General features: G+C 69.3%; 2 protein-coding genes across 3 annotated transcripts; one reads left to right on the top strand and one right to left on the bottom strand.

The window, feature by feature from the left end:
• Positions 1 to 2,284: 2,284 nt before the first annotated feature.
• On the top strand, positions 2,285 to 16,715 carry SLC22A18 (solute carrier family 22 member 18). Of its 2 annotated transcripts, XM_055142305.1 has the most exons (11): positions 2,285 to 2,826; positions 5,513 to 5,610; positions 5,865 to 6,025; positions 6,804 to 6,936; positions 11,480 to 11,598; positions 11,784 to 11,891; positions 12,131 to 12,231; positions 13,610 to 13,711; positions 14,086 to 14,206; positions 15,009 to 15,178; positions 16,250 to 16,715. In XM_055142305.1, exons 1-11 carry the CDS (start codon positions 2,710 to 2,712, stop codon positions 16,364 to 16,366), a joined length of 1,347 nt encoding a protein of 448 aa, XP_054998280.1. In that variant the 5' UTR covers positions 2,285 to 2,709; the 3' UTR covers positions 16,367 to 16,715. The 2 variants fall into 2 exon arrangements, with proteins under 2 accessions (XP_054998280.1, XP_054998281.1); XM_055142306.1 differs by lacking the exon at positions 5,513 to 5,610.
• A 134-nt stretch (positions 16,716 to 16,849) lies between these two features.
• Positions 16,850 to 17,746, bottom strand: PHLDA2 (pleckstrin homology like domain family A member 2). Its single transcript, XM_004603108.2, has 2 exons — positions 17,232 to 17,746; positions 16,850 to 17,142 (listed from the first exon to the last, which is right to left on the bottom strand). The coding sequence occupies exon 1, from the start codon at positions 17,615 to 17,617 to the stop codon at positions 17,234 to 17,236; it is 384 nt and encodes a 127-aa protein (XP_004603165.1). The 5' UTR covers positions 17,618 to 17,746; the 3' UTR covers positions 16,850 to 17,142; positions 17,232 to 17,233.
• Positions 17,747 to 18,332: the final 586 nt, after the last annotated feature.

The raw sequence follows: 18,332 nt of genomic DNA, 5'->3' as shown, positions 1-18,332 counted from the left end.
ACCTCGCCCCTGGCCGGCACAGCCTTCTTGGGAGCCAGGGGCAGACCCTGAGGCCTCGGTCCCTTGCACCTCAGTCCCTTGCAACCCGCATCCGGCTCTGCCCCTCGCTCAGGAAGCCCCGTCCAGGCCCAACCCCGAAGCTGATGCCGACACTCAGCTCTGGAAGGTTCCTCAGCCCCTGCCTTGCAGCCCCCAGCGCCTTCAGATCCCTCCCATGGCCAGGGCTGTGTCCCCTGCGGTTTGCAGTGGGGGGCAGGGGTCTCCAGCCCGCTCCCACGACAGCCCACCCGCTTCTGGTAAGGGGCACCCCCTGGTGGCCATGGTCTGAAACTGCCCCTCATCTCTGGGGGGCGAGTTAAGGCCCTGGCCCCATTAAAAATGGGTAGGGGGCTCATGGGGGCCAGGCCCCGACATTGGCTCTGGGTGTGGACACCCCCTAATTCTCGCCTCCAGCTCCACTCGGCCTTGCTGAGCACCAGGCCGTCCCTTCCCGGGACCCTCCCCAGCCAACCCCCTGCCCTGGTGCCTCCACCCCTGCCAGGAGCCTCGCTCTGCTGGACCCAGATTGGTACAGTGTCTGGAAGATTCTTCCGGAACTCATATGCCCGGTCCCCCGCGTGGAGGGAACAGGGGTGAGGTGGGGCGGGCACCGCCCAGAGAGGGCCTCGTGGGCACAGGCGTGCATGCAGGGCACACACAGAACCCACACTCAGTGCAGATGGCCAGGCACGCTAGCACACGTATGCACAGCACACACGCTTCCATACACAGGTGCCCGGTGCAGACAGGCGCTTGCTTGCACACGCACACATCTGCACACAGACACACACGCTCGCACAGGCTTGCACGGACACACGCTCACCAATAGCACGGGACCGAGACCCGCCCCCACTGCGGCCAGCCTCCAGCTCACACCCCCAGTTGGCCTCTGGCTGGTCCGGGGCACACACCCTGTCACACCTCTGGGCTGCAGTGACCCTCCCTGGCCACCTATTATCCTGTCCCTGCACGTCTTCTGCGCTCCGCCCCCAGAGCCTTTCTGTGATCGCGGTGATCTGGGGGCCCTCGGCTTCCCCCGCCCCGAGAACCTTGTCTCTGTCGCATCTCGGGTCCCTGGTATTCTGACACCCCACCGGGCTTTGTCCTCACCTTCCCCTCTGCCCAGTGGGCCCATAGCACCTCCTCTGAGAAGCCCCCGCCCCCAGTCAGCGAGCAGAGGTCAGTGGGCCTGGGGGCTTCCCGGGCCGTGCAGGGGGTGCCCCCGAGGCATAGGACCGGGCGGGGCCCCGTGGGGCTCCCCTGTCCTGGGCCGGCCCGGTCCGTTTTCCCACGCTGCGGTACCAGGAAGCGCCGCCCCGCCTACACCTGGTCACAACAAACCCGGGCAGATCCCATTCTTCCGCTCAGACCAGTTCCTCGGCCGCGGAGGACGGGCAGGAGGTGAGTCAGCAGCCCGGGTCTGTCCACCCGGGCCTGTCCACCCGCCCCTGCGGACCGGAGACCCCGCTCACCCTCCAGCCTCTGCCCCAAGCACCCCGGAGTCTGGTGGGTCCTGGAGCCGGGACCCCTGGGGAACAGCAGATCAGAGACCCTCTAGAGCCGATCTCCCCCCCGCCGACACACACACACCCTCCCCACACACACACACACACACACCCCGCGCCTCTGATGCGCTGCCCGCTGTCCGCGCGCCCCCAGGTCCACCTGCCCTTTCACCAGGGCTGGCCAGGGCCGGGCCGGACACCATCCCCAGGCCCCTCCCGGGCCCTCTCCCAGGGCCCCCCTGGAAGGTGTTCTCGGGGACCCTTGGCAGGGGTCGCTGGGTGGGCGCGGGGCGACGGGTCTGATCTGCTCCGTGGGGGTCTGGGGGCTGCAGGTGGCGGCCCCGCCCGCAGCGTGAGGTGCGCGGGCCCAAGGCTGGCGCTGGGCGGGGCCTGGGAACGCCCTCCCGTCCCGCCGCTGCCGGCTCCGCTGCCCCAGCCCTCGCCCCGGCCCCTTCCCGCTGCCCGCCCGGTCCCCGGCGCCCCCCGAGACGTCAGAGTCCCGCCCCCCACGTGGACGTGGGAGAAAAGCTGGGAGAGGAGCCGGGGGGCGGGGCCTGGCCGCGGGGGCGGGCCGGCGCGGGATCCGCCAATGAGAGCGCGGAGGCCGCGGGGCCGGCCAATGAGAGCGCGGAGGTAGCGGGGCCGGCCAATGAGAACGCGGAGGCCGCGGGCGGAGCGGGACCGGCCAATGAGAGCGCGGAGGCGCGGGGGCGGGAAGTTCCCAGGGGGCGGGGCTGGCGCGGGCCTGGGAAGCTGCGGGCCTGGGAAGCTGCGGGCGTGTCCGGCGGGTCGCCCGGCCGACCCCAGCGTGCAGGCGGGCACCCGAGTCACTGGCCAGGCGGACCTGGCCCGCTTGTCCTGATTTCCGGGCTGCCCCTCCCGCCCCCGACGGTGCCTTAGTGGGGGGGCGCGGCCCGAAGGGGGCCCGGAGGCTGGACTGTCCCCCAGCCCCAAGTGCGGAGTCCAGAATGACCCCCTAGCGGGGGGACCCGGTGGCCCCTCGCGGGCGGTGCAGTGAGCGGCCGCCGTCTCCCCGGCTGCAGGTGTTTAGGCCCGGCCCCGCCTCCCGCGGGCGACGCAGTACTCTACTCCCGCGGACTTTGGCCCCTGCACCTTGCACCCTGCACCAGCTCCGGCCTCCCGCTGTCCGGCCACGCTGCCCACCATGCAGGGCCCCCGCGGGGGCACGGGCGTCAGGGGCCGGCCCTGGCTCGTCCTGCTCGCCTATGCGCTGGCCACCGTGGAGCTCACCTGTCTCTTCATGCAGTTCTCGGTGGTGCCTGTGAGTACCCGCTGGGCCGCCCAGCCCTGCCCCGCCCCCCCGCCCCCCGCCTCCGGCCGCACAGGACGGCATGGCCCTGCCCCCCCCACCCCCGCACCACCAGCTGGGCGTGTCTCCCCAAGTGTCCACATCCCGGGCGCGCTCACGCGCACACACACACACACACACACACATCTGCCTGGTACCCAGAAGCACTTCCCGGTGGAGGTGCCCCCACCGAACCGGGCCTAACGCTGGGAACCGGGCCTAACGCTGGGTCCCCGCCGTGCGCCAGGCACCGCCTGCGCAGGGAGCCACGCGCTAGAGCATCCCCTCCCCCCCGCAGCCCCCGCCCGGGCTCACGCCGCCCTGTTGTCTGTCTCCCGCGCTTTCTTAGGGCTCACAGGGTCTCATCCCTGCGCTGTGGGGACCCCGTCTGGTTTGGGGCACACACGCAGCAGTGTTCAGGGGCAGTCACACTCAGCACCTGGGGCCACACCCCTGCACGTGCCAGCTCCGGGCGCTGCCCACTGGGCCCGCAGCCGGCTGCTGGCAGCTTGAGTTCTTGCAACCAGTGGTGCTCAGGGGCTACTCCTGGCCCTGCACTCGGGGCCCACAGGGGGTGCCAGGGATCAGACGGGGATTGGCCACATGCAAAGCAGGCCCCTGACTCTCTGCTACCTCTCTGGCTCTCGGCCACTTTTTTATTTTCGTTTTGGGTCACACTCGGCGATGCACAGGGCTTACTCCCGGCTTTGCACGCAGGAATTACTCCTGGCAGTGCTCAGGGGACCCTAGGGGATGCTGGGAATCGAACCCAGGCCGGCCTCGTGCAAGTCAAACGCCCTCCCCGCTGGACTATCACTCACAGATCCTTTCCTTTTTTTTCTTCTTTTTTTTTTTTCTCTCGGCCACTTTTTAAAGTTCCCAGGACATTCCCATGAGGACAGGGGCCGGTGCATCTTCTTGGTCACTATTCGCGGGGTGCAGGAGGAGCTGAACACCCCCTCTAACCCCCGAACCAAGCTCTCTCTCGCTAGATGACCAGCTCCAGGCCCCAAGGCCCTCCTGGACAGCAGAATGGCCAGGGCGGGCTCCTTGGGCCCAAGGTAAAGTGGGTGTGTCTTTACCTGCCGGGCCCAAGGTAAAGTGGGTGTGTCTTACCTGCCAGTCCCCATCACCCTGAGCCACGGAGGACTTTGGCCACGGGCCCCTTCCTGCAGAGGAGTGGGGTGAGCCCCCCCCCCCCACAGGAGACCATCAGGTCCACCAAGGGCCAGCCTGGGCCACAGCCTCCTGCTTCATCATCCTTCAGGGGGTCAGTTTGATTTGAAGGACGTCCTGGAGACGCTCAGGACCCCCACCTGTGACCCCCACCTGTGAAGGTGAGCGCTGCCCTGTAGCTGCCTCCCGGCACTTTTGGTCTTGCAGGAAGCAGCTAAGGCAGGCGGTGCTCCCAGAGCACCATTTCTTTTCTTCTTATTTAGTTTTTTTTTTTCTTTTTGGGTCACCCCTGGCGGTGCACAGGGGTTACTCCTGGCTCTGCACTCAGGAATCCCTCCTGGTGGGGCTCAGGGGACTTTATGGGCCGCCAGGGATCGAACCCGGGTCCGCCGCAGTGTAAGGCCAACACCCTCCCCGCTGTCCTAGCAGTAAGCACCATAGGCGCCCACCAGCCCCTAGAGACTGGAGAGAAAGCCGGGAGCCCCGGGGCCCGGGCCTGGTCCACAGAGGGGCCGCCCAGCTCAAAGGCACGGTCCCCACCTCTGCAGCGCTGCTGCCCGGTGCCCACGGCGCCCAGCCTGGTGCCGCCCGGCCACTTCCAGCCGCACCCCCACCTCGGCCCCCATGAAGAGATGCAGCCCACGGCCAGCAGCGCCACGCAGGGCTGTGTCATGCCGGAAGTGTGGCCGGCCAGCGTCGGGGCCACATGTGACCATTGCAGCGTGTGGCACGCCCGAGTCCCACCCCTGGGTGGGCGAACCCCACCGCTGTAGCCACAGCCGCGACAGGGAAGTGGGGAGGGTCTGTCCTTCAAAGCAAACTGGAGGCCCGAGAGACAGGGCAGGGGGCCGGCACCAGACGCGACCCCCACTACCACACCAGCTGGGGATCCCGCTATAAAGAGCCCATTTCCTGCTTGTTATGTCCACTGGTGGTGAAATCCAGGAGGGGCGAGAGAAAGTCCAGGAGTCAAGGACAGTTCAGTGTGGGGGAAAGTGCCTCTGGGGGCAGAGGCAAGGCCCGGGGTGTGGGACCAGCTGTGGTGGTCAAGACCATGCAAAGGCCCTGGGGCAGTGGGGCACAGGTGGAGCCATGGTGGGCGGGAGCCCCTCTGGCCATGCAGGGCACTCAGGGGCCAGTAGTGCCCACAGTGCACAGACACGGGTCCCAGCTTAGGGGAGGACCCTTTGGGGCAGGACCTCTGAAAAGGGGCGCAGGGATGGGGCCGTGAGCAGGAGGGGGCGTCTCTGCTCCACACAGCAGGGCCAGGAGGCTAAGGGAGGTGTCAGCGGGGGGCAGGGGGCAGGGGGGGGCGCGGTGGCTGTGGCCAGGGCTCCCGCCTGCAGGGGAGAATCCTGGGGGGATGCAGCTCCTGTCCCCCAGGTGGCGCCCTCTGGGCTGGTGTCGGGGCGTCCGCTGCAGAGGAGAGGACAGACAGGCCGGGGGGACACTGGCCCCGTCTCACAGCGCCCCTCCTTTTCAGTACCTGTCCCGGAGTCTGGGCCTGGACCCCGTGGCCTTCGGCTACCTGCAGACCACCTTTGGGGTCCTCCAGCTGCTGGGCGGGCCCGTGTTCGGCAGGTAGGAGGAGCCCGCCTCCAGGCTGCCCGTGCCCTGCATCTGGGGACTGACCAGTCACCCCCGCCCAGGGTGGACAATGCGACAGTCCCAGACCGGGACAGGTGGGAGCAGTGGGGTCCCGTGCTCCGTGGTGGAGCCGGTGGGGGACAGGCCGGCAGCTCCTGTCTGCCACACTCTGGGCCCACACGCGTGGCTGAGCCCCCAGGGGTGCGGGGTCCTGCCTGGCCTCTGAGGGGCACCGTGCGGGTCCCCAGGTTCGCAGACCAGCGCGGGGCTCGTGCCGCCTTCACGCTGTCCTTCCTGGCGTCCACCGCGCTCTACCTGCTCCTGGCGGCCGCCTGCAGCCCGGCCCTGCCCGGCGTGGTCCTGCTCTTCGCCTCCCGCCTGCCCGCCGCCTTCATGCACACGCTGCCAGGTGGGGCCGCGCGGGCACGTGGGGACAGGCCTGGGGTCGGGCGCGGGCACGCGGGGACAGGCCTGGGGCCGCGCGGGCACGTGGGGACAGGCCTGGGGTCGGGCGCGGGCACGCGGGGACAGGCCTGGGGTCGGGCGCGGGCACGCGGGGACAGGCCTGGGGCCGCGCGGGCACGCGGGGACAGGCCTGGGGTCGGGCGCGGGCACGCGGGGACAGGCCTGGGGTCGGGCGCGGGCACGTGGGGACAGGCCTGGGGCCGGGCGCGGGCACGCGAGGACAGGCCTGGGGCCGGGCCCGGGCACGCGGGGACAGGCCTGGGGCCGGCGCGGGCACCGTAGGGACAGGCCTGGGGCCGGCGCGGGCACGTGGGGACAGGCCTGGGGTCGGGCGCGGGCACCGTGAGGACAGGCCTGGGGTCGGGCGCGGCCAGAGCGGGCACGCGGGGACAGGCCTGGGGCCGGCGCGGGCACCGTAGGGACAGGCCTGGGGTCGGGCGCGGGCACGCGGGGACAGGCCTGGGGCCGGGCGCGGGCACGCGGGGACAGGCCTGGGGTCGGGCGCGGGCACGCGGGGACAGGCCTGGGGCCGGCACGGGCACCGTAGGGACAGGCCTGGGGCCGGGCGCGGGCACGTGGGGACAGGCCTGGGGTCGGGCGGGGGCACGTGGGGACGGACAGCGGGTGCCGGGGCATCGGGCGCTATGGGGACAGGCCTGGTCTGGAGGCCGTAGCGGGAGGCGTGGAGGGGCCACGCTCAGCCTCGCCCCCACACCCTGCAGCCGCCCAGATGGTCATCACGGACCTGACTGCGCCTGAGGAGCGGCCTGCGGCCCTGGGCCGGCTGGGCCTGTGCTTCGGGGTCGGCGTCATCCTGGGCTCGCTGCTGGGCGGGACCCTGAGTACCACGTACGGGTGAGTGGCCGAGAGGAGAGCGGGGCGGGGAGGGGGCGGGGCCTGCCCGGGAGGGGCGGGGCCAGGAAGAGGCGTGGCCCCGGAGGGGAGCTGGCCGGAAGGGGCGTGGCCTGCGTGGGAGGAGAGCGGGGCCGGAAACGGGCGTGGTCCGTTTGGGTGGAGCGGTCCGGCCTGGGAGAAGGGGCGGGGCTGGTGGGCGGGGTTGTCCTGGGAGAGTGGGCGTGGCCAGTAGTTTCGCGTCGGCCGGGAGGTGTCGCCTGGGCTTGTCCGGCAGGGGGCGCCCGCGCCGCGCGGACTCGCCCGCTGAGTGACCAGTCCTCGGGTGGCCCCGGCCTGCGGGCCCACCGCAAAGCGGGTGGACCTAAAGGAAACCGCACGCCGGGCGGGGTCCGGGACACCGCGATGGGACGAACTGCGAGCGCGCGGGGAGCATGTGCGTGCAGGAGCCGCGAGCTGCGTCCCGGGCCCGCGGGGTGCTGACCTCGGCCCCGCGCTGGCCGGCGGGAGCGGGGCTCAGGGCTCACTCCCGGGCACCCCTCCTGGGCACGCCCGCCGCCTCTTCCACAGGGGTGGGCCTTGCGCATCGGCCCCAGCTTTGCCTCGGGTCTAGGGGCTTGGGGGGAGGGGGACGGGGACGCTGCTGGGACAAGGGCAGGAGTGCAGGGAGCCCAGCCCCCAGCCCCAGAGCCAGCCTCTGCTGGACTCCAGGGACGGCATAAGTAGGGGCAGCACCCCGCCGGCCCGTCCCCTCCCCGCTGACAGCCCTGGCCTGAGGAGAGCTCTGGGGTACCTGCAGGATGGGGCGTCTGGAGCTGGAACTTGGGGGTACAGTCCCCACCTGGGTGGGCTCCCAGCTGGGGAACGGGTTTACACTTGGATCAGGGGACACGGGGACACAGACACACGGACACACTCAGACACAGACACACGGAGACAGACACATGGACACACAGACGGACAGACTCAGACAAATGGACACACAGACACAGACACACTTAGACACAGCCACACACGGAGACACAGACACATGGACACGCTCACAGGCACCCCTCCCTTCACACTGACAGGCCCAGACCCTCATTCACATGGACACACTGGCACACACGAACACACACATGCACACGTGTGCACATGCACACACATGAACACACATGCACACGCACATAAGCATATGCATGCACACACACGCTCATGCACACATACACATGCACACATATGCACACACATGCACACATACATGCGCACACACACACACACACATGCACTCACATGCACACATACACACAGGCGCATGCCAGCATTGGACCTGCCTTTTCCTCCATCCCAGGAGATTCTTGTCTTGCCTCTCTCCCCCTAGTCCCTAAGGTCACCCCCTGCCCTCAGCTTCCAGAGCATTCCATGGCTTCCCTGCCTTCTTTCATCCCAGGATCTAAAGTGCTTTATGGTCTCCAGGCTGCCTTTGATGGGCGGGGAACTGAGGCCCTGGGCGGGGGCTTCCTCACCTTCCCTTCCTCCTCAACTCCTGCTGCGTCACCCCCAGTGGCCAGCCAGGAGCAGGTGGGGGAAGGGAGGGGGGGCAGACCCCGGGTGCCCGGTCTGACTGGTTTGGGCCCTTCTTGGCACTGCCTGTGGCTCCCACAGCTCCAGCCTGGACGGACTCACCCCCCCCCGCCCCGGGGCTGGACACGCCTGTCCCTCAGGATGGACCCTGCCCGGCGGTGTCCAACCAGTGGGGTTCAGCGGTGACTCAGAGCGGGGCACTTCCCGCCTCTTATCAGGAGCTGAGTCACGCTGAGGTTTCCGGCGACACCCCGACTTCCTCTGTGCGCTCAGGTCGGGCTGCCTGGGAGTGGGCCAGGGCAAAGGTCAGGCTCAGGCCGTGGGGGCGAAACCCCGACTTCCTCTGTGCGCTCAGGTCGGGCTGCCTGGGAGTGGGCCAGGGCAAAGGTCAGGCTCGGGCCGTGGGGGCGAAACCCCGACTTCCTCTGTGCGCTCAGGTCGAGCTGCCTGGGAGTGGGCCAGGGCAAAGGTCGGGCGCGGGCCGTGGGGCCTGTGTGGGGGTGGGGGGCACAGAACAAGGCCCACGTGTGTTAGGTAGGCTCGGGCCCCGCAGACCCCCATGCTCTGTGTGCGGGGTGGAATTCGGTGCGTCCTGTCTCCCGGCCCCACGCCCTGAGGACCTGACAGGCCTCCCGGGTGGACAGAGGGGGTCCCCGGCACCCAGACTCCCCTGTGGCCCCCGACCCAGGGCAGGACTGACGGTAATCGGTGCCCAGAGCAGGGACGGCCTGGTCAGGCGCGGACACCAGGCGGGCACCCAGCCAGCCACCCGGGTGGCAAAGTCCAGCCCGAGATAAGGATGAAAGGGCGGGCGAGGCAGCTCCTGCTTGGCCAGTGCCAGGAGCCGAGATGCCTGGGCCGGGAGGGGCCCAGAGCGGATGCCACCTTGGGGGAGGGGACGGAGGCCCTTGGGGGTTGGGGATGGGTGAGGGAGTCACAGGCAGGGAGGCCTCGAGGGGCCAGCGGGCGAAGGAGCCGCCTCCCAGGTGCCCGCAACCTTTCACGGCCGGCCTCGGGCCAGACATGGGGCCCGGACGGAGCTTCTGGCCACGTGGCCTGTGACTCCTTCCCGCGGAGGGGGTGGCCCTGCCCTGCGTGGGAAGGAGCCTGTGGCGTCCCCAAGCCCCGGACCCTGCCCCATTTACGCCCGTGCACGGGCCTGCGGCTGCCCCTCTCCCCCCGGTCTCCCAGAATAGCTGCCCGGGCAGCCGCCTCCGCTCCGGCGTCCGGGCTGCCGAGAAAGAGGGTTTCATCCTGCACGCCCGGGCCCAGCAGGACGTGCCGGCCGCAGGGCCCAGCTCTGAAGAAAGGGCCTTTCTCTCCGCCCGCACCACACGCGTCAGAGCAGCCCCTGCGGACACCCCCCCTGTGGGCAAATGGGGAGGGGGCCCCACTGGCAGCTCAGCCCTGTGACAGCCCTGCCCCCACCGTCCTGACCCCGTAGAACGCAGCCCTCAGGGAGCGTGTGGCCTGTGCATGTGTGTGTGAATGCATGTGCGTAGCGTGTGTATGCACCTGCTGTGTGCATGTGATTGCATACGAACCTGTCATATGTATACATGTGCAATCATGGACCCTGTGTGCATACATACCCCCGTAATACGCATGTGGTGTGCTCACACATGTGTGTACCTGGTGTGCATGTGCATCAATGATGCATGCATTTGTGTGAATTCACATGCCTGACGTATGCACACATGTATGGATATGGTATGTACAGTTATGCACCCTTGTGTATTGTGCTATGTACCTGTAGTATGTATGTGTGTGCTTGTGGTACTGGTGTGCATATGTGACCTGGCATGTACGCATCTGTGCCTGTGTGTGCATCTGGTGCATGCATTGTACTGTGTGCATATCGTGTGTGTGTGTGTGTGTGTGTATGTATGTGTGTAAGCCTGGGTTGTGTGCATATACATCCATACAGGTGAGCTGGCTGTGCACCTACACATGTGCCTAATGTGTGCATGTGTGCCTCTATGTACATATCTGCACTGGGCTTACATGTGCATGTATGCACTTGTGAGTCTGCACACATGTGCACCTGGCTGGCATGCATTGTGCACATGTGTCTGGGTTCTATGCGCATGTGTGCCCAAGAGTGTGTGTATGACCATGTATGCTGTGACTCCTGAGGGCTGTGGAAGGCCATGGGCAGTGGGCACAGGACACGGATCCTACTGTCCCGCCAACCAGAGTCATTTGCAGGGACCGGGGTGGGGGCGGGTCTCGTGCTCTCTGCCACAATGAGCTGCCTGCGGCCCTGCTGCACAGCGCCTGAGTGAAGCTGCCCAGGGGACTCGGAGACCCAGTGCTCAGGAGGGTCCTGGAGGCCCGGCCGGCAGCCACCTCGGAGAGCCACTCCCTGAGGGACAGTCCCCGAGGGGCAGCCTCCCTCCCGCGGGTGGGGGTCCCTGCCGCGACTCGCTGGGAAACAGCGCCTGCGTCACGGCCGGCGTGGGCGGCCTGGGGGTCCGGCCAGGGCGCAGCTGCTGCCAGTCCAGGGGGCAGGGAGGGAGGACCCTGCGCGGGGAGGGGGTCTGCGGCCTGTCCCTGCTGTGCGGGAGGGGCTGGTTGGTCCTGGGTCCCAGACGAGGCCCGAGGGGCCCGGGGCCCCCCCTCAAGCGCCTTTGCTGCAGGGGGCCCGTCGCGGGGTCTCCAGTCGCTCCAGAGCCCGCAGCTCGGCCCACCCACGGGTCCCGCCTTCACGGGCGCCCGAGCAGTGGGTGTGCAGACTGCACACACGTGTGCTCACACACGCCCGTGTCAATGCACACATGCACCTCACACATCCTGCGTGTGCAGCGTGCATGCGTGTGTGCTGCTCGCATCTGTGTGCCAGAGGTGTGCCCACGTACAGGAGCGGCACACGCCGCACGTGGGCACTGTGTGTTCCTTACACACGCGCGTGGCATACGCACCGTGCACACTTGCGCACCCAGGCCCGTCGCGGGGTCTGCGCGTGACACGGCTCTCCCCGCAGGGTCCAGTGTCCGGTCTGGGTGGCCTTGCTGGCCAACGTGCTGGGAGCCGCCCTCAGCGTCAGCTGCGTCCCGGTCAGCACCAAGGAGGCCGGCCCTCATGTCCGGGGGGCCCCCCCAGGTGAGCCTCGGGCGGGCTCCCCCCCGCGGGCCTCCCTCCCGGCCAGGGGACAGACCCCGGGGACGCCCAGGTCTGGGGCCCAGAACAGCCCCCACCGAGCTCGGGGCTGGGGCTGGGGCAAGAGGCTGATGGAACAGCCTAGAAGGAACTGGACAGACCCTGGGTGTGACCCGGCCCGTGTGCAGGGGGACCCAAGGCCAGCGTGTTTGACCTGAAGGCCATCAGCCGCCTGCTCCTGCTTCCCGGGGTGCGCCCCCTCTTCCTGGTCAAGGTCCTGTCCGGCTTCCCCTCAGGTGAGCCTGAGCCCCACACCCACCAGCTGCGGCCCCCGCCCGGCCCCCCACGCCCTCCCCGGCCAGCGAGGGGACCCCCCTGTTTCTGACTCTCCTGCCTTCAGCCTGGGCGCTGGGACCCCAGACAGGGGCCAGGACAGGCCGGTGGCGGGGAGGGGGTGAGGCTTCCGTGCAGGCTGGACCCCCCCCAAAAGGCCGGACCCCCCGCAGGCCTGAGCCCCCCTCACGCCTTCCCGCAGGCCTCTTCATGATCATGTTCTCCGTCATCACCATGGACTTCTTCCAGCTGGAGGCCGCCCAGTACGGCTACCTCATGTCCTTCTTCGGGGCTCTCCAGATGGTGAGTGGGTGCCGGCCAGAGCTGGCCTGGGCCTCACACCGGTCCACCTGGTGTCTGGGTCCCTTCCCAGCGTCCCTCTCGTCCCCACCTGGCCCCGAGCACCCCTGTCTGGCCCCCCTGCCCAGGGGTCCCGGTCCAGGGGTCTGCAGGGTAACGCATGGAGGACAGGCTGACGCTGGGCACCTGGACTGTCCGAGCGACGCTGTCCCCACGTGCCTTCTGCCGGGCCGGCCCCCCGGGCAGCAGGCACGGGCAGGGTGGGGACATGCCACCACGCGTGGGCCCTGCACCCCGGGAGACCTTTCCCACCTTCCCCGTCCCCCAAACTCACGGGCTGTGCCCAGCAGGAGGCCACAGGCCTTGGGAAGCCGGGAGAGGTCAGTGGCGACCCTGACCCAGCGACGGCCGTGACCCGGCCCCCACCTGGCACCTCACGGGTCCCCCGGGGCCCACCGGGAGTTAGCCCTGAGCACCGCCGGGTATGGCCCCCAAATAAGGCTGCAGCCAGAACTGAGGGCCAGGTGGGGGGTCTCTGCACACCCCTGGCCCAGACAGATCATAGTGGCGGCCGCCGGCCCGGGGAAGGCTGCCCCTCCCGCCCATCAGCTGAGCGCCAGCCCCACCATGCTGGCGGGCACCCCGACCCCGCAGAGCAGAGGGGAGACGGGGCACCCTGGGTCAGAGGCAGGAGGGCTGGGCGGACGCCACGTCCAGGCCTCCCCGCACCCAGGGGCAGGTCAGCGAGGGCTGGACTGTGGCTGCCCGCTGCTGCTGCACCTGACCCATGCTCAGGGCTGACTCCTGGTTCTGTGCTCAGGGCTGACTCCGGGCTCTGTGCTCAGGGTCACTCCTGGATCTGTGCTCAGGGTCACTCCTGACTGTGCTCAGGGTCACTCCTGGCTCTGTGCTCAGGGTCACTCCTGGCTCTGTGCTCAGGGCTGACTCCCGGCTCTGTGCTCAGGGTCACTCCTGGCTCAGTGCTCAGGGCTGACCTTAGGGGACGCCCGGGTTGGACGTGTGCTCGGCTCTGCGTCAGCCTGTGCTGTCCCCGGCAGCCATGAGCGTTTCCAGCGACACTGTGCGGCCCACGCCCGAGCCCCCCTCCCTGCCCCGACCCAGAAGCGTCCATCAGCTCCCGGCGTCGGCCCTGCCGCGGCCTGTGCCCGCACACACATGCCTGTGTCCGTGTGCGTGCTTGGGAGTGCGTGTGCACATTCGTGTTCCTGTGTGTCCCGCGCGTGTGCTGGGTGCACGTGCACACGTACACTCACACCGGCGTCTGTCCATGCGGGCTTCCTTGCACACGTGTGTGCAGACGCGGGTCCGGCTCGGACCCCTGTGTGAGGCCTGGCTGCCTCGTCCCGCCCTTTCCTCGCAGGTCATCCAGGGCCTGGTCATCGGGCGGCTGAGCCAGCGCTTCTCGGAGGTGGCGCTGCTGAGGGCCAGCGTGCTGGTCTTCTGTGCGGTGGGCCTGGCCATGGTGAGTCCCGAGGCCGCCGGCTCCGTCCCTCCTGCTGTGGCCTTCCAGCCCGGACACCGCGGGGTTCAGGGACCCGCCCCAGTCAGCAGCCCCCGGGGTGGGGGTTGCACCTCCGTCAGCAGCCCCCGGGGAGTCAGGGCGGACCCCCAGCTACCAGCCCCAGGGGGTCAGGGTGGACCCCTAACTAACGGCCCTGGGGAGTCAGGCGGACCCCCAGCTACCGGCCCCGGGGGGTCAGGGCGGACCCCCAGCTACCGGCCCCTGGGGGGTCAGGGCGGACACCCAGCTCCCGGCCCCGGGGGAGTCAGGCGGACCCCCAGCTCCCGGCCCCTGGGGGGTCAGGCAGACCCCCAGCAGCACCCCCTCCTGCCCAGGCGCTGATGTCCAGCATCACCCACTTGTGCCTCCTGATGCCCGGCATGGTCTTCAGCCTGTGTGCCCTCAACGTGGTGACCGACAGCCTGCTGACCCAGGCCGTCTCGGCCATGGACACGGGTGAGCACCTTGTCCACAGGGAGTCTCACTGGGGAGCCCCGGGCCCATCTCCTGTGCTGGCGGTCGGGGGTCTCTGCCTGGGGCGGGGGGGGGTCCCTGCCTGGGCAGGGGCGCGGGCTGGGCCCAGGCGTCTGCGGGAGGCGGCCGCGGCCCACACACCCCCCCCCGCAGCAGGCCGGGAGCTGGTTCCCAGGCCGGCCTGGGAACTGGAGCGCAGAGGGGGCGGTAATTGCTCCCGGCTTGGTGTGGTGTCTGCGGGGGGCGTGTGGGCGACGGGTGAGGCCGCTTGTGCTGGGACCGACCGGGCGGGCCTGTCCGGCTGCTCCCAGCTGCCCTGTCGGGGTTCCCTGCCCGGAGCAGAGCCGCGGGCGGCCGTGACCACACACAGGCTCCTGCCCACCCACGCACGGCTGACAGGAGGGCCTGGCGGAGGGGCCGGGTGGGGGGGTGGCCCCGAGCCCCCTGCTGTCCCGGCAGAGGCCTCGATGCCCAGCACGCAGGGGGCGGCCGAGGAGGGTGGGGGGCTCGGGGCGGGGGCACAGGGTGGCCGCCCTACGGCCTGCACAGCCCTGCCCCGGGGTGCCGAGGCCTCTCGGTGTTCAGACGCCGGCTCTGACCTGCGGCCTCATTCCCAGGCCCCTCCTCGCGCCCGGGAACTTTCTAGGGCAGCCAGAGGCCCGGCCCCGTCTGGCCGGAGCACCAGACACGCAGGGTCACAGCAGGGGCGGGGAGAGACGGGAGGTCAGGGCTGCGCCCCGCAGAGCAGGGGCCCTGCTGGCCTGACCCCACCCGTGCCCCGCAGGGACCATGCTGGGCCTCTGCGCCTCTGTCCAGCCGCTGACCCGCACCCTGGGCCCGACTCTGGGGGGCCTCCTCTACCGGACCTGGGGGGTCCCCGTCTTCGGCTATGTGCAGTTTGCTGTCAACGCCCTGGTCCTGCTGGTGCTCTGGACGCGGCCGCTGCCCCTGAAGGTGGGCAAAGCGCGGTGACCGGGAGCGCAACAATAAAGCTGTGAGCCGGTGCCCGCCTGATCTCTGCCAGGGCAGGGCAGCTGCCCCCGGGGAGGAGCCCGGGACCTTCCCAGCTCGCCCCTGGCCCGAGTGGATGCCGCTCCCAGCCTGTCGCCCCCACTCCTGAGGGCCCTGAAGTGGGGAATCCCAGGCTTGGGGGAGAGCAAGCGGGGGGTGGCCAGCAGCGGAGGCCTTCACAGACCCTAGCAACGCGGGGTGCCGCCTCAGAGCCCCCCTGCAGAGCCCTCACCCGCGGGCCGGCCCGCTAGATGGGGAAGCGCAGCCCCTAGCCTGGCAAGTCCCCACGAGGGTTAGGGTGAGAGGCGGCCAGACTCTCGAGGGTTAAGTAAATTAATCTGGGGGGTGTGACCATACCTGGTGGTGCTCAGGGGCCACTCTCAGCTGGCCCTAAGGGGTGCCAGGGATGAAGCCCGGGCAGGCTACGTGCAAGGCCCTGTGCCATCTGGGGGGGGGGGTGCAGGATCTGTTTCTACCCTGGGGGGCTCCCACCCTAATCCTCCGGGGTTTGGGAGAAACTCCCAAGGGGAAGTTAGTTTCACTGGAACCCGGGATACCGCGGGTGCTGGAGTCAGGACACTGCCCCTGCCCCAGAGCCCCGGGGCTAGCGTGCCCCAGGGCCTGCCTGGATAGGACGGGTGAGTGACACGGGCTCACGCTGCCCACCAGCACTTCCTCCTCCTTCTTTTTTTTTTTTTTTTAATTGAATCACCGTGAGATAGTTACAAGCTTTCATGTCTGAGTTACAGTCTCACAATGATCAAACACCCTTCCCTCCACCCGTGCACATTCCCCACCACCAATATCCCGGGTATACCCCCCTTTCCCACCTTCCCCTGCCTCCATGGCAGACAATACTCCCCCGACTCTCCCTCTACTTTGGGGCATTATGGCTTGCAGCACCGACACTGAGAGGTCACCATGATTGGTCCATTATCTACTTTCGGCACGCATCTCCCATCCCGACCGATTTCTCCAACCATCATTTTCTCAGTGATCCTTTCTCTGTTCCAGCTGTCCTCTTCCCGCCCGCTCATGAGACAGGCTTCCAGCTACGGAGCAATCTTCCTGACCCTTCTATCTACGGTCCTTGGGTGCCGGCCCCGTGTGAAGTTATTCTGTACTCCGTAAATGAGTGCAGTCCCTCTATGTCTGTCTGTCTGTCCCTCTCTTCCTGACTCATTTCACATAGCATGATACTCTCCATGTCTACCCACTTATAAGCAAATTTCATGACTTCATCTCTCCTAACAGCTGCATAGTACTCCACTGTGGCACCTCCTTGCCAGGTCCCCTCAGTGGAAGAGCGGGGTCGGGGCCTGTATGTCACCCTCACCGGGGCTGAGGCGGGTGGCCGGGCACATGCTGAGCAGGACACAAACAGGGGCCGGTAGCGCCCCAGGTGACAGTTGCAGCCGCTGCCTGGACTCCTGAGACACCACTCACATGCCCTGGGCACTGCCCGGTGGGCCAGCCAGGCACCGCACCCCCCGCCCAGCTCCCTTGGGGCCGAAGGGGACATGCCCAGGCCAGGGCCACCCCGGGTGTGAAGGGCCTTCCCGCCGGACCTCCCAGCCCCGGCCCCCCGCCCCACGTCAGAAACCACAGCACGTGTTAGAAAAGAGTCCAATAGTTTAATGGGAACGGACACTGATGCAAAAAACACAAAATATTAAGACGAGATCTGATGAGAGTATTCACCAAAATAAATAGACAGTCCAATAACTTATCGCGCCCGCACAGCGGGGCGAGGCTCTGTGGCTCGGTGCGGACGGGTCGGCGTGGACAGGTCCTCCTGGCAGGTCCTGGCGCGCTCGGCGAGGGACGGGGGGCGGCCAGCCCGGGACTCCCGGGTCCCCGCCGCCGGCGAGCCGGTGCGTGCGTCCCGGCGGGTCCGTGCGCGGCTCCTGCGAGGAGAGGGGAGCTCAGGGGGCTGCGCCGGCGGGGGCGCCCCGCACCCCGCGCCCGCCCGGCCCGCGCCCGCCCGCCCGCTCACCCTCAGGGCGCGCGCGCCGTGCGGGCCCCCGGCTCGGGCCGCTCCTGGCGGCTGCGGAAGTCCTGCAGCGCGCGGCGGTTCTGGAAGTCGATGAGCGCCAGCGTGATGGCCGCGTTCCAGCAGCTCTCGCCCGCGCAGCGGAAGTCGATCTCCTTGCGGTCGGTGGTGACGATGGTGAAGTACACGTACTTGCCCGTGCGCTCCACGCAGTCCACCTTGAGGATGGAGTGGAAGCGCAGCTCCTTGGGGCGCGCGCCCGGGCCCGCGGGGAACAGGCTCAGGCGGTCGGGGGTGAGCACGCCGCGCTTCTTCTTCCACAGCTGGAACAGGCTGTCGCTGCGCTTCTCCAGCTCGCCCTCGCGCAGCACCTCGCCGGGGGTCTTCATGGCTGGCGGCGGCGATGCGCTCTCGGCGGCGGCGGACCCGGCTCTGCGCTCCTGCCGCCCCGCGCCGCCTTTACAGCGGCCCCGCCCGGAGGCCCCGCCCCGGACGGCGGCCCCGCCCAGGGAACGCCCAGGACACGCCCCCGCCCGGCGGCCTCGGGCCCGGCCCCGCCTCCAACCACGCCCCCGGAGGCCCGGCGACCACGCCCCCGGAGGCCCGGCCCCCGCCCACGTGCGCCCGCCGCCGCGCCGGCCGGGTGGGCAGTGAGTCGGGGTCCCCACCCCGCCCCGCCCGCGCTGACTCACCCGCCGAGCCCCGGAGAGCGGCCGGGCCGACCCTGGGCGGCGACGGTGCGGCCCGACCCCGGCCCGGGCCTGTGGCGCGCCCCTCGGGGACCCCCGCCCAGCGGCGCCGTGGCCGCCCCGCGCCCCCACGGGCGCACCCTTCCTGGAGAGACCCCGCGGAAAGTGCTAGAACAGCGTCCGAGCCGTGCCCTCTGCGGCGGGGTAGCGGCCGGGCCGGCCGCGTGGGGTGCGGGCCTGGGACAGCGACCGGACAGGGTCTTGTGGGGTGCGGGGCGCGGGCCGGCCGGACAGGACCATGTGGGGTGCGGGGCGCGGGACACCCTCCTGTCCGCCGTGGGTGCGGGGCGCAGGCCGGCCGGGCCGGTGGGGGCGGGGAGGCTGACTCACGCCTCCCGCCAGGGCGCTCCCGGTT

The sequence above is a fragment of the Sorex araneus genome, chromosome 6 (genome assembly GCF_027595985.1).
Source record: "Sorex araneus isolate mSorAra2 chromosome 6, mSorAra2.pri, whole genome shotgun sequence".
Lineage (NCBI taxonomy): Eukaryota > Metazoa > Chordata > Mammalia > Eulipotyphla > Soricidae > Sorex > Sorex araneus.
Note: the sequence above shows the minus strand (reverse complement) of the source record. Positions and strands in the feature narration are given on the sequence as shown.